Here is a 23482-nt window from a genome sequence, read left to right as displayed (position 1 = left end):
GCTACACCCTGGGAGCCAAGATCTGCCATCTATCCTGGGAATCTACCCTGTATCTGAGCAAGCAAACCACTACTTGTCTCAAGTCCCTTGTAAACCAGCCTGTCCCCATTTACACAGGTGCATCCCCAATTCACTGCACCGTCCCCCTGCTAGCCACAGCTTTTCCATTAGCAGCCAGGAGATTGCTGTCGTCTGTACTGCCCAATACCCGTTTGCAGTAGGAAGTGGAAATATACAGGTACGTTTTCTTTGCTTTTTTTTATGAAATGCATCTTATTCTACTCTCCAAAATTAAAGCAATATCCTGGACAAGTGGTTAGCCTATTTTAAATTTGGGTTTTTAGCCATTCACCCCTGTTGATTAAGAACATGCTTGCAGACCCCCTCCTTTTTTTTTCTTTTTTTACAGCTGGGGAAATAAGAAGTGTCCAGGCTCTCCATAAACCGACTCTGGTCTGGATCCAGTCCTCTCTATGTGAGACTTTTTGCTATTTCTGTTTCCTCCTGGGCTCCCGCTACAGTTGCGGAGCATTTTTACACCACCGTGATGCATACAAATTGTGTTATGAGCGCTCCCCTTATGGACAGCTGTACACATGCATTTTTGGACAAGCTGAGGGATACAGAACCGGCATCTGAAGGTCAAGAAGCATGTGGAAGGTGGTAGAGTAGAATAACTGGATTTTACACTAATATGACTCTGGTTACGCAGCATTACGCAGCAGTTCTGGTGGGAGGTCTTGGACCACCCCACCAAAGTTCCATAGTGCGGTAGCAGCGTTCCGTCCTCCCTGTTACAGTCAGTGGAGCATCAGTATTATCCTGAAGCTGTTGTTTTAAGGTAAAATTGCTACATGGTTGAAAAATCTGGCAGAAGCTGGCAGCTGAAATAAAGGAGACTGAGATTTTTTAAAGATTTTTTTTTTATGTACAAGTCACAAAAGTGTGCACGTAAAGGTAATACAAAAATAGAACAAAATTACATAAAACATATATGAAAGAGATAAATAAATACAAAGACACCTTCAGACTCCTCCAAACATGATTACTGTTACCACAATCGCAAAGGCTATTGGATTATTGATCATATTTATTCTTTAAAAAGAGCAGTTAGTGTTTCTTTTCAGTCATTTTCTTTAATTCATCTGCTCTTTTGGGGTGAACACAAGCAACATCGTCCATCAAAGACTGTTTTACATATTAGAAGAAATAGAAAATGTACTGCTGGATAGAAAAAAAGATGAGATCATTAAATTTCAGTTTTAAGATCCACTGTTTTTACTCTTAAAACCTCTGTCTTTCGCTTGTTGTAGGCTTTGAAGGTGTCACTTTAAGACAAAAGAATATGTAATGCAACCTTTCTTTATCCACCTTCCTTCAGACCCTTTCTTCAGCAGTGTCCGGTCTCCAGGTCCCAGGCCCGAGCCAAAGTGGTGAATCTGTGTCAGATGAGGCTGCGCACACCCACCGCAAGTCTGTGTGTGTGTATCTGCGTTCTTTTGTGCAAACAGAAGTGGCAAGGAACATGTGGGGGACTGGAACGAGTTAGTATCTGTGTGTGCAAACGTCCTGTAGGCTACAGAAGCGTGGCGTGCGTTGGCCCAGCCTACCCGGCTTCCCGTTTGGTATTACTGCACAATCTGTGGCATTTCACTCCATGCTTTGGCCTTCTTCTTGGCCAGAGCCAGCCATGGGGGCTCATCCTGGGCGAGAGGAGCGGGAGCCGGGAGGCTGATGGTCCGCTTGCTCTCCTTCTCCACCAAGGCTGATTTGGATATTTCCAAGGAGCAGGACACTGGTCAAGAAAACATAAAGGTTTCATTGAATGAATGAATGAATGAACGAACACACCGGACTCTGATATGTAGATAGCCCTGGAGGCATTCATTTCCTGGATGGAGTCTGTTAGATTAGGGATGGAGCTGAACTCTGCATCTGGGCCCAGTTTGCCCAGCAAATTTGAAGTTTGCTTTGTGCTACAGGGCATTTGGGAAAACCCAGCCTCGATATACCAAATCTGTCTTCACAATCCTAAAAGAAAAGACTTGATATAACTGTATCTACTATGATACCAAAAACCTTGTATCTCCAAAATGGCGTTTTATAGGAGAGGCAAAAAACCTTAAGTTTCAATGGAAGTCAATGTAAAAAGATTTCATTGCAAGTCATTTTGGAGCATTTTTATTGGTCCATATATATAAACAAAATCAGTCAGATTCAAAATATGTCAAACAGTGAAAAACGCTGAGAGATACAATGTTTTTGTCCAACAAAGACAATTTATTTATTATTAAAAAATAATTTGAAATAATCAGGCCCTTGAAAACTTGGTTGCAAAAATGGCTGTGCTGGACTGGACTATTACACTTGTCCACTAGAGGGCAGCAGCATACCGAGACTTTCTAATTCACTCTCAAAATACATTTGGCCCCTCAGAGCTGTCCTCATAGCTGCCCTTACAACCGTCCTATAACCAGATTAAACACTGCTTTCCGCTGTCGTGGTTGTTTGTTAGGGTGCACTCAGGTCTAAACAGAATAACCTTCAATTATTAAAAGCCTTTAGTTGGTGTCCATATTTTGGCAAACCACAGGGAAAAGAAGGCTGACACAGTGCATACAGTAAAAAAAAAAAAAAAAAAAAAGAAGCAAATGTCAGCATAAAAGCCACAAAGAGGTCAGTCATTATGGTCACTCTACTTTCGTGCTAGGCTCTCTACAACATCGGATTAACAGTAGCAACAGTATTACCTTTAACAGGTGAAGCAGCAGGTTTTTGTGGGTCTTTGGTGACTGGAGTTGACAAATCAGGCATGGAACCCTTTTTGTTGAATTCGTCCTAGAAATGGAAAGGTGACAGAATAAGCCTTGAGAAGAGAAGCAGATAACAAGACCAAGACCTTGATTCAAGCCACCCCCTCACTGACCGTTAGAAGTGGCTATTCCCAGGACAGGGGGAGGAGAAAAGGACGGGGGGTGTCGTTTTTAATCCTCCACTGCTAGGTTAGCTTCGGGATGCCAATCAGCAAACCATGCATACTTATATTTGATATATTTATTATATTTTAGTTTGAGACGTCTCAACATAATGTATAGTACCAGTCAGAAGTTTGGACACACTTGGTTGAAGGTGTGCTGTTCATCATCTTAAACACACACATGAACTGAAGGCTAGGTGACCATACTGGGGACACACTGGTATCTACTTTAGTTAGGATGTCGTGGCTGGAGGGTTTCGAGTAGACCTGAGTTGAACTGAGTTGAACTGAAAGGAGGTGATCTGGTCATACAGGCTATTAAGGCTATTATTGTGTTTGCTAAATGAGTAAATGTGTGTGTGTGTTAATGTAGCTGCAAAGCTTAAGAGGTATTTCCACCATCACACACACACACACACAGCCACGGGCTTACAACTTAGGCCTACTTGAAACCAATCAGTCAGATCTGGCCAAGTTCTGCTGCCAAAGTCGACCCTTATGTTCGCTTGATCCCTTGCCCCTCTGAGGGCTCATATAACTCCACTTTAGCTACTAAAGTAATGAACTGGCTATTAAGAAGGCATCAGGGATTCCCTTGAGGGCAAATGGAGAGGCTAAGTGGACAAGTGCTTGCTGGAGCCGGTAATAAAATGCAGGGTAAGGCAGTTCACCACTGAAACGGCGCAGCTTTGGTGGGCATTCACAGTCAAACATACAGACGTGACCACACACAAACAATTCTGTTCCGTCTGATGTGATTTGGATGCAGTATATGGACAAAAGTATTGGGACATCTGCTCTTTGAAATGACAGCTGTTAAAAAGACCTTATCCTGATTTTTCTTTGTCTTTACTATTTAGGGGATGTGGGATGATCACCACCCCACCTTATCCCCACAACTCCTAAACTCATCCCAAAAGTATTGGACGGAGAACTAGAATTCCAGAGAACACCACTCCACTGCTCCACAGTTCCACAGCTCAATGCTGGGGGCTTCATACCCTTCTACAAGCCCACGCCTGGCATTGAGGCAATAGGTTCATGTTTATCTGCTCCAGAGAGTCCTATCCTATTGGTAGTACTTCTCTACAGGGGCTAGACAAGCTGTGTGTGTGTGTGCATGTGCACATCTGTGTCAGCAATGGGTGCAACTTAAAATAGCTGAATGCATTTATTAGAAATGGTGTCCACAAACATCAGGACATGTAGTGTATTAAAAACAATATATAAAGCACATTCACGGGATTCCCCACAGCTAACCCCACTGCATATTTCCCAAGTTATGACATGGAAAGAATGACAGTGTTATAAATGTTGGACTTATGACTGATTATTGTTCTAACAAGAACAACAAACAGCAAATGCAGCTGGGTTGTATTGCTTGGATCGACAGCATGACCAGAGCTATGTCCTACAGGCGTATACCTGCACAAGTGATGCATAAAACTGGCAACAGATGTTGACCGACACAGTGCTGGCTAACAGACTAGGTAACTAACAAATCAGTGTACTGAGCTTTGATGGAAGTTCACTTCCATCAAAGATGTTGCTGTCCTGCTTACATGATCAGGCCCAGAATTGCTGGTATCATCAATGCAAACTAGGGCTTATTTAGTAGGTCTGTGGGTTAGGAGAAGTGCGCCCACCTGTCTTTCAGGGGATTCCTCCAGGGAGCTGAAGATTTTCTGCTTCTGTCTGGCCACAGAGATCCAGCTTGGAGGCTCTGAACTCTCCACTGACGCTTTACCCACTGCCACATCTGTGACATAACACCAAAAGATGGCAAGAAAAAGCATTATAGCAACTCAGAACTTCAAAACTCAGACATTACATTAGTGCTACATTGGTGGGTTGTGCTTAGTTTACATGTTAATTATTGCAAATGTATTTTTTGTTTTGAGAATTACATTTTAATTCATGGCATCCGGCTGACGCTCTTATCTAGGGTGACTTGTTACACAGGTAGGAGAATGCAGTGTTACGATTCTTGCTCAAGGTACTGTCAATTAACCCAGCTATCCACAGCTCCCCCAAGCCCTAGCAATACTCCCGACTCTAGAAGGCTAAGGACTTAACAAGCATCCTCCATTTATTTCGAAATGGTGGCAGCTGACATGCCTGGAGGAAAGCGCCAGGTCCCCAGCCTTACCACACCAGGTAACAGACAGCTTTAAGAGAGATAAAGGGATTCCGGACGCTGATGGCAAAGCGACATGGCTCTGGATTTAAACTAGGGACCCCCAGGCCATAGTGGAGAGGCATTAGAGTGCTGAGCTGCTCTGAGCCCCCCTTGGGTTTGGCCAGCTGCGGAATCTTAACTGCAGTGCCATTACACACTGTGCTACTACATAGGAACTGCACTAACTACATAGGAACCCTGCAAAAAAATCAATTAATAAGATTCCTTATGGTCCACCAACAAAACAGATCATATCCTACCTGAGGTTCTCTTGGGCTTCACCACAGCATCAGCCAGCTGATCAGGCTTCTTGGGCAAGACAGGCTTTTTGGCAAGCTGGTCCAATATGGGGGCCTTGTGCATCTCTGCTGGCTCTGTTAGCGTGATGGGACTGGTAGCAGGGCTTTCACCTTCTGAAGCATAGCGGTGCAGGATCGCAGTCTTTCTCAGGCGAACTCCAAAGGGGTTCTCTGGGGAGGCTTCTTCATAAGCCTGACATGTATCTCTCTGAACGGGGAGGGATGGGACACTCTGAGTGCGAACTGGGCTGGGGGGACACTCAGCCTTCACAGCATCAAAAGGCTGATCTGCGCTCGGGGATGCTCTGAATATAGGTTCATCCTCTGACGCAGAGACTGCTACATCCTGGGATAGCTCCTTGGCAGACCCACTGGACAATGACCTCTGCCAGGCAGGAACGATGGTAAAACGAGGACAGTGGTCCTCATCAGCCATCTGCTGGCTTTCCGAAGACTCTTCTTGAAATCCTTGCTGAGTGACCTGCTGCTCACTGGCGTCATCTTGTACAATTTCCAGCTTGTCATCCTCCTGGTTGGAGACATTTGAGTCTCTGTTGGGAAAACTTAGATCAAGGGAGGTGGTCACCACAAAGGAAGGCCTCTCGACCGTCACCTGTGCTGGAACTTCCTCAGGCTGGCTCGCAGTTTCGGTTGAGACCATGCCATTATCTTCCATAGACTGTTCAAATTCATGGATGGTTTCAACTTCAACGCACTCCTTTGTGGCTTCAAGTTCTTCTTCAGCCTCAGATGGACATGTCTCTTCAATGGCCTCATTTTCTTCTTCTTCTTCTTCTTCTTCTTCTTCTTCCTCCTCTTCTATTGTTTTCTCTGCATCATCTTCTTTGTTTTCCTCATCCAACATGACTTCCTCTTGCTCAAGTTCTGCACTTACTTTTTCCATGTCTTCCTCATTTCCCCCATCTTCTTCCCTGTCCATGTAGTCCTCCATATCCATATCCTCACCTTCTTGTTCTACATCCACTTCCTCCACAACCTCCTCTCTTATCTCACTCTCTTCGTCCACTTCCTCCTTGAAGTATCTCCTTTCATCCTGATCTTCCTCATCCTCAGACTCCTCTTTCTCAATATCAGCTTCAGGCACTTGTTGGTCTTCTTTAAAGGAGTCTTCCTCCTCAGTCACTTCCCGTTCCTCTTGTCTCTCTTCTTGCTCTGGAGGCTCTTCAACATCTGATTCGGTAAGAGTGTTTGGAACGAGTGTGAGATCTTCCTCCAGGGTCAAGCCATGATCTGTGGAGTCAGGGAGGGCAGCAGTGTCTTTTTCAGCCTGGTTATCCAGCACATCTTCCTTCTGTGGTAAGGCAGAGCACAATTTAACTTCGGGTAAATGCATGGCTGATTCACCAGTCACTAGTACATATCTCAGGTACTTTCACAAGGAAGAGAAAAATCTCAACAGCTCAACAAGAGATGGTACGTAGAACCATCCGTGCCACTTGCACAGCAGCTACTTCCCGCCCTCTGTAAAACCGTATACTTCGGTAATATTTTGAGATGGTTTGCCAGTATCAATAAAGTGGATTCTGCCCAACCCTAGTCATTGGGACGAGAGCCAAGAGTGAAACCCCATAACCAACATCAAATTCCCTGTGATTTCCCCTATGAAATTCCCTAGAATTATTTAGTAACTGCATAAAACTTCCAATGGGAAAAAAAAGTTGTGTACAGTGACAGTAACAGTGAATGTTACCTCCATCTGTTCAGCCTTGTCCTCTGGGTCCAGCACCAGGCTTGACGCAAGGGGGCCCTTGAGAGAGCTCAGCACTTCCTCCAGCAGTGACCCCTGCTCCTCGGAAACGACCTCACAGCCCGAGTCCAGCAGGAAGTCATCAGCCTGGAGCTCTAGAGTCACTGGAGCCTCCCAGGAGGATTCTGGGATCTTGGAGTTGGGGACGTGATCTCCGTCAGGAAAGCGTTCCTCCTCCTCAGAAGTCTCAGCAGAGGCGGCGGATGTTGTGGATGCTCTTTGGCTTTGGGAAGAGGCTTGCAGGTCCTCAACAGTTTGCACTGCTGGGACTGGCCAAGATTCTTCCTGTGCTTCATCGACCGTCTCTGCACTCTCTGAAACATCAACTGATGGGAAAAGGTGACTGTTAGTTCAGTATCAGGACTATGTTCAAATAAGATATATGTCCAAATGTTTGTGGACAGTACTTCTAATGAATTCATAAACATAGCTTGTTTACTCCCTGTAGAGCAGATAAACATGAACCTATCAGTGTGGGCTAGTGGGGTATAAAGCCCCCTCAGCACTGAGCTGTGGAGCAATGGAACTTTTGGGGTGAGTTGGGGATAAGGTGGGGTGGTGATTATTCAAGATCCTAACCTCACCAATGCTCCGAAATCTAGTAAGAAGACCTTCCTTGGACAGTAGAGACAGCAACACCAATACATTAAAAAAATAAATAGAAACGAATAAATGACCCAGTGTCCCAATACTTTTGCCCCCTCGTGCATGCTAGACTAAGGCATTTTTGGAAAGAAAAAACCTTCTCTGGTATTAAGGTTTGAAAGAGTTGTCCAGGAGAAGAACTGGTGGGAAGTACCTTCATTCTCTTCCTCTTCTGTACTTGATCTGAGGGCCTTCAGTTTGTCCTCTGTGTCTCGGAGCAGCACTATTTCTCTCAGGTCTCTTCTCTCCCTCTAAACACAAGCAAAGTGGCAGTTTGGTTAAACAGCCCCAGTGAAGGCACTCATTTGACTGTACGTCTACATCTACAGTCTTGGACCATTAACCCTATCAGACCCAACATGTCACAGTCTTAAAAATAAAAGTTCTTACATGGTTATTGGCTGGTACTGGTTCTATCCCAGTTACATATTTTGTCCCAGAACTCTAACCAAGAACCATATAGTAACCTTTATTGTTAAGACTGGGAGAAGTTAGGCCTGATGGGGTCTAAGATTAAGATAAAAAACATAAGGTAAAGGTTCTTGAGAATGAGAAAACATGTAGGAACAATCATTTTTAAGACTCCAGGCATCAGAAATAGCTTAATATTTAAAAATCAGTATTCATATCAAAAGAGTGATATTACGCCATCTTTAGGCCACTTTCTGAAACCTGTAACCGATATTAAACATGCATATGCACAACATCACAGTAAGCACAGTCATGTTTCAGAAAAGCTCACAAAATGATTTAAACATGACTCTGACTCAGCAGTCATCATCCAACAAGCAAGTGAATGGAAGGGACTTCTTACGCTGGCAGGCTTCCTCTTAGCGCAGGCCTTGGCTTTGACAGCGATGCGATGGTGGGCAGCAGAGCTGTCTAGGCAGGAGAGTGAGCTAGCTGGCTGACTGAAATCCACGGGGATGTATGCCTGCGGGGTACCCGGCCTAGACGAGGCGCCGTAAGACAGCTATATACAGAAGAACAGAAGCAGAGAGGAAAAGAGGAGCAGAGGAAGACGTGCAATTAGTGTGAGGAAATACACGGCCTGCTTATTTACAGAGCATTGGCTTTGATGTCCTTTAGACGCACATGTACAAACTGAACTGATATACACACAACATGTCCAAATGTTTGTGGACACCTCTCCTCATGAATGCATTCGGCTACTTTAAAGTTGCACCAATTGCTGACACAGATGTGCAAACAGACACACACAGCGTGTCTAGTCCCTGTAGAGAAGTACTCTAGTACATCAATAAAACATCTGCACCATGCCTAGTGCCAGGCGTGGGCTAGTGGGGTATGAAGCGCCCAGCACTGAGCTGTGTAGCTGTGGAGCTGTGGAATGGTTTTCTCTGGAATGATGGATGGTGATTATCCAATATACTGTCCTCACTAACGCTCTTGTTGCTAAATGCAATCAAATCCTCACAGCAAATAACCCGGAATCTAGTAGAAAACCTTCCCTGGCAGGATAAACTTTATCATGTATACCCTTGATTTGGGAAGAAATGCTCAATGAGGTGGTGTCCCAATACTTTTGTCCTTCTAGGCACAGCTCTGTATAGCTGCATCCTTTCATAGCTGACTACCAATAAATCTTTAAAAGGACAGTTCATAATAAGACATTATGTATGATATAGAACCATGTCAACTCAAAGAACCATCTAAATGGTTCTTTACTTTGATGGAGAAACTGGGGTATTGGTTCTTTAAAGCCCCACTATTGAAATGAGTCAAAAAGTGTGGTTAGGTACTATCCAGAACCCTTGTTGCCAGTGCAGTATGGAGAACAGTACAAATAAGAGAACCCTCCAAAAAGCCTTACTTGGCCTTACTGTGAGGACTGGGATAGGTGGATCTGTTCATCCATTTCCTTCCCAAAGTGAACCGCCCGAGATACAGTAACATGTTTTCGCAGCCTGCTCTGCTTTTAGATCACACTTAGTTAATAATAGCCTTTTAAAGCGCTCTTTCTCCTCATTTACAGGATCTAAACCTCCAGCAGTTTATGAGAAACTCTAAACTCAAATTCCTCAACAGACAAAAAACAGACAGCGTCTCTTTCCTCTTGGCTTACTCAACTCTGACTGGTGTCTTTAGTTATTTCCTCTTGTGAAACAAAAGGAAAAACAAAAAAAAAAAAAGCTCCCACCAGCTGGACAAACAGTAAGGTCGGCATTGTTGTGGTCCGACATCACCAGTGGCTAGAAATGTGAGGTTACCTTTCTTCAAACGACTGCCACATGCTTACACTTTTTAAAACAGTTTCCACAGAACACAGCTTATTTGGGTTCGGTTCAGTGTTCAGTGGGACGTTCCTTTAACCTTCCTACCATGAGCAGCTGTGTTTCTACAGGTAAACACTGCAGCAGTTTGCATTCGGACAAGTGTTTTAGATAGGTATGTGCTATGGTATACCAAGTGGTTGCAGTGGGGTTGCTAGGTGGTTACTAAGGTGTTGCTACATGGTTGCTATGATGTTGTAACATCCATGTTACAACCATGTAGCAACACCTTAGTAACCACCTAGCAACCCCATTGCAACCACTTGGTATACCATAGCACATACCCAACCAAACACCTATTGCTATTGCTATGATGTTGTAACATCATAGCAACCATGTAGCAACACCTATAGACTTATGCTATGGTGTTGCTTTGTTGTTTCTAGGTGGTAACTATGGAGTTGCTGTTGATATGATCTTGCTAGGTGTTTGTTATGGTCTCCTAGATGGTTACTACTGTGTTGCTGAAGGGTTGGTAAATGGATGCTAAGTGGTTGCTATGATACCTCATGTATTTGGTTGGGTGTTAATAGTGTATTTCTATGTTGCTGTTGGATTATGTTAATTGATGCTTGCTAGAGTATCCCTGGTGGTTGCTATGACACTGCTAAGTGGTTGCTAGACTCATGCTATAGTGTTGCATGGTGGTAGCTATGGTGTTGCTTTGTTGTTTTTAGGGTGTTGCTAGGTGGTTACTATGGAGTTGCTGTTGATATGGTCTTGCTAGGTGTTTGTTATGGTATCCCACAATGTTATTACGGTGGGATGGTAGACAGATGCTATAGTGTTGCTAAGTGGTTGTTATGATACCTCATGTATTTGGTTGGGTGTTAATAGTGTATTTCTACATGGCTATTGGATGATGTTAATGGATGCTTGCTATGGTATCCCTGGTGGTTGCTCTGGCATTGCTAGACACATTCTGTAGTGTTGCTTAGGTGGTTGCTATGGTGTTGCTGAGTGGTTGTTATGGAGTTGCAGTTGCTATGGTCTAGTTATATGTTTGTTGTGGTAATCCAGGTGGTAACAACAGAGGGTGGTTAGTAAATGGATGCCAGGGTGTTGCCAAGCGGTTGCTGTGGTACCCCATTTGTACGGTTGGGTGCAACATCTAATTCTTGTATTTCTACCATTGTATTATAAGAAGGCTGCACAAACCTTTGCACCCTATATATTTCTATAAAGAAAAAAATATGTTGCTATGTGGAAATCAAGCGCACAATCAAAAATACAGGCCAGAATCAGGCATTTAATCAGATCCAACAATCTTAAACCGGACACTGCCCACTGTGCGTCTCTAGTACTGATACTGGTCCCAGCCCAGCTCTTTCACACATTGAGAAATGACCTGTTTAGATTTCACATGGTCGCCTCCATTGTATTCAAATGAGCGGCACTCCTGATGTCACATCCAGCTCTGGAAAACAGGAAAATAACCCGAGCAGTCTGACCAGAACCCTCTCCGTAAAGAACAGCGTGGCTGAATAGAGGCAGGTTTAGTAGTTATGCAGGGGTCAAACAACTGTGGAGAGCTTCAAATCCAGATGAGGTACATCTGCATCGTTATCCATATGGAGCAGCCTTTAATTACCACACTGCAATCCTCAATTACAACTGAAAAAACCCTCAAAGGGTAAAATAACAGTGCTCTCTATTCTAGTGTGTGTACAGAGGTCACACAAGCTACACAAGCATGATGGCTATAGGCAGTGAAATGGCTGTGCTGGGCGTTTGGGACAGTGGCCAGTTTCAGCTTGGCAGCCACTGCACCTCAAAATGCTGGAATAACCCATTTCTAGCGGAGCGGCAGACAGCAAGACTGCCAGGGCGAGCCGCCGGAATGCAACTAAGACCTCAACCGCAACTTTGATGGCAACCCCTGCAGGGAAACAAAACACATGATAAATCCTACAGAAATGGACTGAAGATTAGAGGGGCACGCCGGAGCCCTCAGAGCAAAAGTTCATAGCCTAGTTATGTGGGATAGTGGACAGAGAGGGATCGGTCCACTAACACGGAAGACCAAAGGCTTTATAAAGAGGGAGGGATCAAGAGACTCTGGGAGTTTCTTCTACAAGTCAGGCTTTAGGTTAGGACCTGCGACAGCTGCACTTATGCAGTATGCAAATTCTAGCAAACCGTCGTCCATCAGTTTCCTCTGTCTGTGATGTTGTTAAGAAATGGACAAGGACCATGAACAAGCTCTGAAGTTCCAACTAGCGGTTGAACAAAGAAACTGCAACGTGCTGTGCATAATTACAGACGACATATAGGCCAATCGCTTATCACATAATCCGGCTGAAAATCAGCCAACACCCTGATAGATAGCTGATCGATCTCTAATGGATAATCCTAAAAAGGGCAGTGGAGCAGAATGAGCTGGATATCTCACCAAACCAAAAGACTCGGCTAGAAAAGCAGTATTTTCAAGGTGTTGCCAAGTGGTTGATAGACAGATTCCAGGGTGTTGCCAAATCGTTGCTGTGGTACCCCATTTGTATGGTTGGGTTACTTCTAATTGATCTATTTCTACTATTGTAATATAAGAAGGGTGCACAGACCCAAAATCTGTTGCTATGAGGAAATCATGCACCCAAATAAGAAGCTGCATACAAGCCTGAATTGCCCACCAGACCCAACAATGACTGGTTTGCACAACAGTGGATGCTCTGGTTAATGCTGGGCCACCCCAATACTGACACTGCCCACTGTGTGTCTCTAATACTACTGAGTCCAGTCCCTTTACAATCCAGATTCTTCAGTATATCTAAAACACAAGCACTCTTTTTCTGAGTAAAAACCTCAAGCAGTGTACCACAATCTCCAACTGCCTAGAACCGTTAGCAGACGCTAGCAGAAAGCTTCAGCCCCAATTGAAGATTCAACAACACAACAACAAAAACACATGACACTTATTTTAGGGTCACATTACGGAGGAGCGTGTGTGTGTGTGTGTGTGTGTGTGTGTGTGTGTGTGTGTGTGTGAGAGAGAGAGAGACACTGGAGTTTGTTCTGGAGTCTCTGTGAGAGTGTGTGCCTCTGTGTGGTCAGCAGCACAGCAGAGTCACATGCTGAAAGAGAAAATCTAATCTGGTGCTGGAGGAATTCCCCCGACCCTGAAGTTTGAGCAGAAGCGTGGTAATCAAACAGCTCGGAGTCATCCGATTTTTCACCACTGAATCTTTAATAACATGGAATAAGAATATTGTCAATTATAGTTCTACTGATAGATGACTTGGAGGCTGACTTTGGTTACGGTTTGTAAATCAGCTTTCAAAGCATTTAAAAAGAGCAACCTTCGCAAATTTAGGTCAGAGAAATGTTAGAAAGACAAAGCAGATTCATAAATGCTGATACGCCCAGTGAGGCAAGCCGTTTTAGCCCACAATGCCACCAGTGATACAATCCATCAAATTTCCAGTAAATTTATATAATACAGTGTAGATCCACTCGAACCCCATTCTAATGAATGCATTCAGCTACTTCACGCTGCACCCACTGCAGACACAGACGTCCAAATGTACACACATGGCCTGGGACATATCTTCAGGGTGAAAAACTACCACTGCATTTTTTTAAGGACGGCTGCTTGAAATGCTAATGCTTGGTTATATTTCTTAGCCTGTAGTTCATAGACTAGAAGGATTGGTTGAACACCACATGGACTCCTAGTGGTTGTATGATGTAAATCACATAATGCATGCTGGGTAATATAGTGAAAGAACACTGATGAATGAAAGCAAGAAAACAAAAAAAACGAGTGAAAAAACACACCCAAGGTTGAGGGACCCCCAAGGAGGTCCTGAAGGATACTGCCCAACACAGAAAATGGTGTCCTTGGCTAAGAAATATATTCTTCCTTTATGGTCAACTACTCATACTGCTTCCAATGGAGTAACTGACATTAAACTTGCATCAGAAAATGCACAGATTCTGGCAGCTTCATGATATCTTAATATTTTGAAGAACCGTGTTAAAAGAATGAGCAGTTTATTGATCAATTAAGCTTTACTTTCCCGCTGAGTCACGTATAATGGCAATTATGAGTCTGTATGTCCTAAGATGACTATACTTGTGAACCTGACTTTATGTGCAAATATATACATATATACATATAATTAAAAAAGAAAATAAAAAAATACTTAAACAACTTGCCACAAAATATTTGAACTATTAATTTTTTTTGAGAATGGATGCAGTATTGCGAAACAGAATATCGCGATACTTCGATATATTGATATTCTCTTCCAACCCTAGTCAACAGAACTCAATACTACACAAACTGAGCTCATAATACTGAGGCAATAGGAGACTTGATGCATGCACTGCTGCTGCTTTAAACCGCTCCACTGCCATTACGATGCCTGACTTTCCCCCAGGTTCCTCTCCCACCAACATTTTTCCCTGCCTTGTAATTGTCCCCATCTAGCTGCAGCCATTTACCACATAATAACAACCTCCAAACGCTTGGATTCTTCTACTCAGAGTCAATACCCTGTTTGTCAGTGTGATTTGTGTACCTAAGCCAACCTCACACACAGCTCACTCTGTGAAAGTCTTTAGTCGCATCATTGAGAGTCTGGAAATGTTCAGCACCCTGTAGGTGGTGTGTGTGTGTGTGTGTGTGTGTGTGTGTGTGAGTGTGTCTGGCTAATACAGAGCCCTAGGCCGCATCAGAGGCTACATTATGTTGAAGTCTGGATTTACAAGCACGTCATGAAGATATGAATAACCCCACCTTAGGAATGAAGTCAAGCATCTAATGATTTGGTTTCATCGCATGAAAGATAATACATGGTTTTGTTAGGCTGTTGGCAGCCTTCCAAGGCAAGATGATCTCATTTATGAAGTGTTGGAGAGTGTCAACTGTCAAGCGTGAAGGAGCTCTGTGTGTGTGTGTAGTTAACCCGCAAAGAGCTGATGTTCAAAATCCAGCCAAGCAGGAGCTCGTCTGATCAACACAGGCTTGAATCTGCTGGTTTGGGACCTGCAGCCACATCAGCCGTTTGTGGATTAGACTGAACACCTCTACCATTGAAGGAATACTTTTGGATCCTTGAGGAACTTTTAAAAGGATTCAGTGTTAAAGGACGATCTTAGAAAAGAATCAGGCTGCCCACCTTATAAACGGTTTTATAAAGGTGCTGGGTCCAAAGAAATCAAGCCTAGAACCTTGTAGGAACTTCACTTCTCAGCTGCATAATCTCTGTGTGAAGACAGTGAGGAGTGCATTACCTGGTCATCATCGCTATCCGTTCCCTCCAGGCTAAGAGAGCTGGTTCTCTGGACCACACCCGACGACTGAAAGAGACAACAAAAAGAGAGAACTTCAGCTGCTTCTAGGACCTTCACTGCCTGTCCAAAGGTTTGTAGACACCCCTTCTGATTAATGCATCCATTGCTGACAAACATCTTCCACATGTTCTCCATGCAAAATCACTGGCAATAGAATAGGATGCTCTAGCACTGCTGCACATGAACCCGACCTCACCGTGCCTAATGCCAAGCCAAGCGCCAGGTCGAAGGGCATGAAACCCCCCAGCACTGGGTTGTGGAGTGATGGAGCTCAATCCAGTGCCTCTGAGATGAGCTGAAGTGTTTGTGACCCAGAACTGATCATCCAATATCAGTTCAGACCTCAGTAATGCTACAGTGGCTGAATTTGAAATTCAATCAAATCCTCACAGCAAGAACTTGGGTGAGAAGATGTCTGCAAACTTTTGGATATACAGTGTATTTCTGTACCAAATATGATCTTTTCTAAACTCTCTGAATTTAAAGACCCAATTGCATGTTCACATGGTTCTTTCCCTGGTTGAACGGTTCTTCTTAGTGATGGAGAAACTGTTATTAATGGTTCTTTAAAGAACCCGGTCCCATTATGAGGTTTGTATGGGTTCTGACCACCAAAATCAGCCATCCATTATTTTTATGTGACCATTGTCCAAGCACTCTTTATCCCCTAGAATTAAACAAGCTGGCTTTGTTACTATGCCTTTAAGACTGATATATGTAAATGATCATTGCTCTGATTGGCTGCCCTGTGGTGTGCCTCATTACAAAGAGCAGTATGGAATACAACACCCTTTTTAACACTTTCAGCGTGAAATGAACAGGGTGTAGGCTGTTGTAGGCTGAATAGGAGGATGTATGTAAATGGGCTGGGCAATGATATTAAAATGGGTCAAATTTAACAGTGTTTACACACTGCATCACACTCAGTCAGGAAATGAGTTTCCCATGATATCGGCCCTTTAGGGCCTATTGCTCAGTTAACTACTACAAATTGACAATCAGTGTTTATTTTGAAGGTTATTTGTAAGTTAGGACGTTTTGACAGTGTGAACTCACACACAAGGGCTAATTTACCCCAAGAACAAGGATTCTGGACTGCAAAGCATGGCCAATATTTTTAGCCTGATAGCCAGGAAATCAATGATGATGCTCCCATCAATACTGTAGGGCAGCACACAGCATAATTGCCAGAGCGAACAGGCTGGCAAATAGCCACTCCCTGACTGACGTTACTAGTCTAAATGTAGCAGCAATACTGGGCCCTTTCATGCGGATTAATGGCAAGCTCTCCTCTATTTTGGCTCGCGTGTGAACCACACAGGGCAGGCAGGGACACGGTGTCCATTGCAGGAAGGACATGAATGGAGAGAGGAGACAGGTACAGGGACCAGGGCCCAAAGCTGAGTGAGGACAAGCACCAGCCTTAATCCAGTTAGACAACTCAGCAGGGAGTTTCCTGTGTCTGCGCCCAGACCCCGTGATGTCAGATACTATCACTCGCTGCCGAGAGCCTGAACCATTCACAAGCCTGTCCATTGGCGGCTAACATGCTGATCATGGAGTACGTCTAGAGAGTCTATTACATACATTCTGTAGCACCTATAAACATAGTAATTACAGGCTAAAATGAAATCACTGCTATCTCCAAAACAGGCAACTTTACTAGAAACTGGAAAACTCAAGGTAAATAGATCTGAATCCAATTAAGTTATTTTGGAGCATTTTTATTGGCCCATTCATCATGAACTTTCAATTCAATGTAAAGAACAACTGCCAGATTCACGCTGTCATTACGTGGAAGAACTGCAAAAATGGCACAGTGACAATATACTTTCTCAACCAATCAAATGCTAGGTAGTGCTGTGTGCTGCTAGTTAGTATTACAAATCTGAATGGCTCTTGTAATAATGACCAAACAATCGAGATCCAAGACAGCTGAGAGGATCATCGGAGTCTCTCTCCCCTCCGTCATGGACATTTACACTGTCCGCTGCATCCACAAAGCAACTAGCATTGTGAATGACTCCACCCACCCTTCACACGGACTGTTCTCCCTCCTGCCATCAGGAAGAAGGTACCGCAGCATCAGGTCCAACACGACCAGACTCTGCAATAGCTTCTTCCCCCAAGCCATCAGACTTCTCAACTCCAGAGACTAAACTGATGTCTTTTCTGTTCCATGCACACACTCTCACTCTCACTCTCTATTTACCCCAGATAATATGGGAAGCATTTTTGCACTAATAACTTTACTACCTCACTGGACTCAATATTTATTGCACACTGCATAATTTGCACACTACCCCTAAATTATTTATTATTCTCTGTCTGTACTGTGTTGTCTGTCTGCACTTGTACTGTGTTGCACTTGTGTTCTGTATGCACTGTGTCTATGTTGCACCATGGTCTTGGAGGAACGTTGTTTCGTTTCACTGTATACTCTGTATATAGTTGAAATTACAATAAAAACCCACTTGACTTGACACTTAAAATTCCATGAATGAATTGGTCGCAGCGGTGTCTCCAATTACAGAACCACGCTGGAATTCAGTGAGCTCTTTAGAACCGCCACTAATGTGTGGAAAGAAAATCCTTGATTTTCTACATCTGTGGCAATAAGACTGCATGAAACACTTAAATTCAGTGATTAGGGGATGTGTCCCAATACTTCTGTCCATATAATATTGCAAAGAATGGGCATTTTACACAGTTAAACCATACGCATCATGCTTGTAGCTGCAGTGAGCAAAGAGCATCTGTGACAGCAGATCTGGGAAGCCGTACCCTTTGAGAGGATGTTGCCAGAACAGTGTGGAGGGTGGAGTACTCTGGTGGGCTGCAGGGCAGGCCATCGTCCTCTGACAGAGCCCCCGCATCGTCGCCCTTCCTCACAGAGACGGCTGCCGGCGGAGAGCCCAGTCGGATCGCCTGCTTCAGCTGCAGCTGTGGAGGAAATGTGGGGAGGAACCCATTATTGTTCCAGAAAAAGTGCCACAAAGGGTTCTTCAAGACAAAGAACCACGAAAAGCAATGCAAGTTAAGGTCCTCTAAAGAACCATGTTCGGAAAGGAGATCTGTGAGGGTAAAGAACCTTTTAAAAATGTAATAAAAAAGGTTATATATCAATTTACAGGTTCTTCTAGAACCTTTACATAATGTGACGGTCCTTTAAACCTTTAAAAAAAAGGTTCTGCAGATTTGAAGAACCCACTTCACAATTGAAGGTTTGTCTTTGCAGAGCTGAGACGTTGGACCTCTGGGAGTCTTAAAGATCAGTAAAAGTTCCCACTCCCATCCTCAACCATGCCACATACCGTTTCTTCATGTGACCCTTTAAAGCGATCGTAAATGCTTGATTATACATGCTAGGCAATAAATAACCCTAACTGCACTGTAACCATCACTGTGACATAAATTTCAGGCTGAATTCAACCATAACAAGAACTGCGCAGTCACATTTAGCCCAGGCCAGCAGACACTGCGGAGACAGAGGCATTAGTTAAAGTAGGCTAAAAATGACTGAAGTCTTTTAGGTCTTCATAAATTACGACGTACCCCACGAGACAAGTCTACAGATTAGAGACCCTAAAACCCTTCCTCTAAACCAGTCACACGGTTAATGACAAAGCTCCCTCCGACGAATGCCTTTAGATCCTGCTTTAGTCTGCAGTCTTTGTTATGTTAGTAACTAGTCACCTTGAATACACTCTCCTCTGTGTGAACTGAGCTAGATGAGAGATGTCAAAACCGAAAACATCAAGCCTGTGTCTGGGGGCTTATGTACACGCTTGCTAATTTTATACCAGGGCCCGACGAAGTGCCAAGTCTAATACTGATTAAAGTGAAGAGGATTGCAGAGGAGATACGGACCCTGGCCACATCTGAGCCCATTCTGTCAGCTACGCATTAGAATGGCCACTCAAACAAGACTTGGCTGGGACACTGTTCACTGACATAACAGTTGTTTATGCGCTACTGAATCTCGGAGGTGGAAAAATGCTACGACATGTAATGCAGAAAACATACCACCCAATGTTTAGGCTTGCATTGGGAAAGTTTTACCATACCTGCAGGGATTTGACTTTTCCATGTATGCTGTCCTGGGAGGCTCGGAGAGCTTCATTCGTTTCAGAACAGGGCGAATCAGAGGCGAAAACACTGTCATGTGACAAAGCCTTGTTGCCCATGTTGATCTTGGACCTATGAAAAGACAAATGAGGTGTTTGTATAGAATGCTATTTGTGTGTGTGAAGGTGTACATATATATATATATACACCCACATATATACTTACATTTATTAAACAGATAGTCACCATCAGACAACTTTACACAAGACAGAAGAAAAAAAACCTTTGTAACTGTCAATGGAAGTCAATGTAAAAGGATTTTGGTCGTTTTGGCACGTGTAAAAAGCAACTAAGAAAAAAAGTTTGTGTGAGATACATTTTAGTGAATAAAATAAACACAGCACATCAGTAAAACGGATGCTGAAAGTAAGAGTGACCAAAGACAGAGCAGCCTACTGACCCCAGCCCCAGCTTCATAGTATTACAGTCATTGTTAAATGGTAGAGATCAGTGTTTGTGACCCAACTGTGACTGTTGTGTACCATTACACAGATATATACATACTGTTGCTGTCATCTAAAAACCTTCATAATCTCCAATATAGCAACTTTTCAATGAGAAACTTTCAATGGAAGCAAAACATTTTGGAGCACTTCTATTGGTCCATTCATCATGGACACAGTGTAAAGAATAACTGCCAGATTCACATTATGTTAAAAAGTGAAAATCTATCTATCTATCCATATATATATATATATATATGTGTGTGTGTGTTCTATACAAATGTAGTCAACAATTTTATTGTACAACATGTTTTGTTACTGTGTCTTTAACACTGCAATATGTAAATGGCCTCCATTCTGATTGGATGTCTGGGCTCTTTAGACTCTAAAACTCTTTAGAACTTCAGTATGAATAGGTGGGTCTCAGTTGCTGAAAGCTTCATGTACATTTATGAGTTCTGTGATCTCTAAATAAGCCTTTTAGCTTGGGTTGGAAATCTGGCTTAGCCTATAAATAAATAAATAAATAAATTTAGCCTATAAATAAATAAAACCTTGTGAAAAAGGCAGATTTGCATTTCAAAATATAACAGCACTTTCGGACGTGTTACAGTCTTTCATAGACTTTATCCAAACTGCTGAGAACAAATATAAATAAACTTTCAGAAATGAAGCCATTTTTGTTTGCACAATCCATGACTTTTTGCTCAAACACATATTTGGCCTGGTCCACTTCCCATCCCCCCAGCCCAGAGTGGTTTCCTCGGATTGCAAAGCACTCAGCTCTGGCTCTCTCGCATAGAAAAACAGTGTGTTTATTATACAGCTGATCATGCCAGCAGGAGAGCGTTGGCTAATTCCCTGCTGCACATCTGAACTCAGCACAAAAATGTGCCTTACATGGAGCTGGAGGCCTCAAGACAGTGGCAGTGCAGTTCTCAACTGTGGTGCAACAGTTTGGCGCTCTTGACTTGCATGTTTTGTTGGTACTGAGGATAAAGCGGAGATGTTTGCATGAACAGATAAAGCAATAATTTGAAATATGGTAAGATAAACACCACATTCCTGAAGTAACACAAGACAGCTTCCTGCAGGATTCCTTTGTTTAAGCTGTGGGAACCCAAAAGCTTTTGAATGGCTATCTTTATGTCTTCAGGTGTCTTCATGAATTGGTATTGCATTATAGGAAATCTGTGCAAATGCACACACACAGCTTGTCTAGTCCCTGATGAGACGTAATGCCAATAGTAATGTGTAGCAGTGGGACTGTGTTCTCTGGAATGATGGTTAGTGCTCCACCCAATACTTTTGGGATGAGCTGGCAAGTTGGGTATGGTGTGGGGTGGTGATCATCCAACATCCTGACCTCACTAAGACTCCTCACAGCAACGCTCATCCAAAATCTAGTAGAAAGCCATTCTTGGACAGTAAAGACAGTTACTACAACAGGATTAACTCTTTTTTGATACCATTTAATTTAAAAAGAAACAATGAATGAGCTAGTGTCCCAATATTTTTGTCCATATAGTGCATTTATAATGCTTGTGAGGGTTTGTGTGCCCGAAAAACCATGAATCATCTCTTTGTCCCTTGGAATTAAACAGGATACTGTACTTTTAAGACTGATATATGCAAATAACTTTGCTCTTATTGGCCGTCATATATTGTGCCTTACTCAGTTAGCAGTATTGGTTGAATGGGTGAATATACTGTATATGTAAATATGTATATGTATATGTAATGTTTTTGGCTGCTTTCGCAGCTTAGTTTCCATATATGGATTCTTTTAGATATGGGGCAACAAATGCTCTGATTATTATATGAAAATAATAGTCAATTACAACATAATGAAATGCTGCGCTCTGCCAAAATGACCAAGTCCAAGATGTACAGTCAATCAGAGTTATCTAGTCATTGATAACACCTTGCTCAGCACCACAAAGACCTGCAGCGTACAATAATGCAGAGGGAATTGATTTGAAATAGTCCTCCTCTTACCCAGAGTCGTTGTCTTTGTCAGAGAGAGTGGGGGTCGGCTCAGGAGTGTTAACATCATCACTGGACTGACTGGACTTCAACCCACTCTCCCCCACAGGAGCGGCAGTCTCCTTCCTCTTCTTCTTAGCGAAGAAGTTCTTGAACGTCTGGAATTTGGACTTCTTTTTCCCTGGGGTAAATAAAAAGGCATGTGATGGTAATTTAGTACACATTTAGTTCACATAAACTCTGAAATGCAGGGAACCTAAACGGGCTGTAGGCTGGACTGTTTGCATGGTTTGGATGACTGACCCAACTTTCTACATGCATTCGCCACCAACAATCCTGACTTCAGTTTGCTTAGTAACTCCCTGCTTAACATAATCCAATATCAGACAGACTCCAAGTCCATCCTCTGACAGAAACACAACCCACAATAACACAAGCAATAATGTCTACTGCCATAGATACGCAACTGTCAATCACTGTGTAGTCTGTCTGAAACACCCACACAATTAAACACTCTTTGAGATACGGAAGACGGTGACAGTTTTAGTATTGAGTCAGCGGCCGTTCCCATTAAATCAACAATTTGTACTGCTTCACCGCCATCTTCCTAAAACCCCTCCTGTCCTGCAGGCTTAATGAACCTTTATAAGCGACCTTCCCATGTGCTCCGAACGCTAATGTAACTTCAGTTGCTAATAAAGCCAGGGTTGTATTGTTCCTTTCAGCAGCTGTAAAAACCACCCCTGTGGAAAATCTCAGCACCATGGTTTTACAGCCTTAACCTTTTATCTTTGTTAAAAAACCCTGTGGAGGTTTAAACCGTAAGTGCTGCAATGCTCTCCTGAGAACTGGCCAGTGCTACATTTCTTGTAATAAAAGGGGCTGGCTGATGGCTGGTATTGTAAAGTTCTTAGCACTTGGGGTGCAGTCATGATTCCGTATTAATGAATTATGGTTTTTCCAAGTTTTCTCTCAGATCTTTGTAGTTTATAACCAAAGTCCTCACGGTGGGCCATGAAAGCAGCACAAGAGACACATGTAACTCCTTCTAATTGAAGAATTCATATACTTTACGGTGTACACATTGCTGACACAGGTGTTTTTCGCAGCTTGTAAAAAAAATCTCCATAGAAAAGCATTGCCGATAGAATGTCTAGAAAGGCTAAGACAACCTGGCAAAAGCCAAGCAACTGCTATAGGGGTACAAAGCCACCCCAACATTGGGCTGTTGATTACTGTGTGCTCTGGAGAGATTGAGCTGCACCCAGAACCTTTGGGATGAGTTGGCATGACAGAACTAAGCAACCGACATCAATACCTGACCTCACTCTAAAGTAAAGCCTTCCTAGAAGAGTAACCTAGAACAACTGAGTATTAATGGCCTTTATTTGGGAAGATACACTGGATGAGCAGATGTCTGCAAACGATTGGACATATATGGCCCTATCTTACACCCTGTGCGAGGCAC

General features: G+C 43.2%; 1 protein-coding gene across 3 annotated transcripts in view; it reads right to left on the bottom strand.

The window, feature by feature from the left end:
* Positions 1 to 909: 909 nt before the first annotated feature.
* Positions 910 to 23482, bottom strand: part of LOC140541217 (uncharacterized) — a 47344-nt gene continuing 24771 nt past the window's right edge. For all 3 annotated transcript variants that reach the window (XM_072663774.1, XM_072663775.1, XM_072663773.1), the window contains exons 3-13: positions 22027 to 22195; positions 19525 to 19657; positions 18242 to 18400; positions 15398 to 15463; positions 8683 to 8841; positions 8023 to 8119; positions 7167 to 7549; positions 5417 to 6767; positions 4624 to 4736; positions 2751 to 2838; positions 910 to 1795 (exon numbers count right to left, since the gene is read on the bottom strand). In XM_072663774.1, coding sequence (XP_072519875.1) covers positions 1629 to 1795; positions 2751 to 2838; positions 4624 to 4736; positions 5417 to 6767; positions 7167 to 7549; positions 8023 to 8119; positions 8683 to 8841; positions 15398 to 15463; positions 18242 to 18400; positions 19525 to 19657; positions 22027 to 22195 — 2885 coding nt within the window. In that variant the 3' untranslated portion in view covers positions 910 to 1628. The remainder of the gene's footprint in view (positions 1796 to 2750; positions 2839 to 4623; positions 4737 to 5416; positions 6768 to 7166; positions 7550 to 8022; positions 8120 to 8682; positions 8842 to 15397; positions 15464 to 18241; positions 18401 to 19524; positions 19658 to 22026; positions 22196 to 23482) is intronic.

This window comes from Salminus brasiliensis, chromosome 19 (genome assembly GCF_030463535.1).
Source record: "Salminus brasiliensis chromosome 19, fSalBra1.hap2, whole genome shotgun sequence".
Taxonomy (NCBI): Eukaryota; Metazoa; Chordata; class Actinopteri; order Characiformes; family Bryconidae; genus Salminus; species Salminus brasiliensis.
Note: the sequence above shows the minus strand (reverse complement) of the source record. Positions and strands in the feature narration are given on the sequence as shown.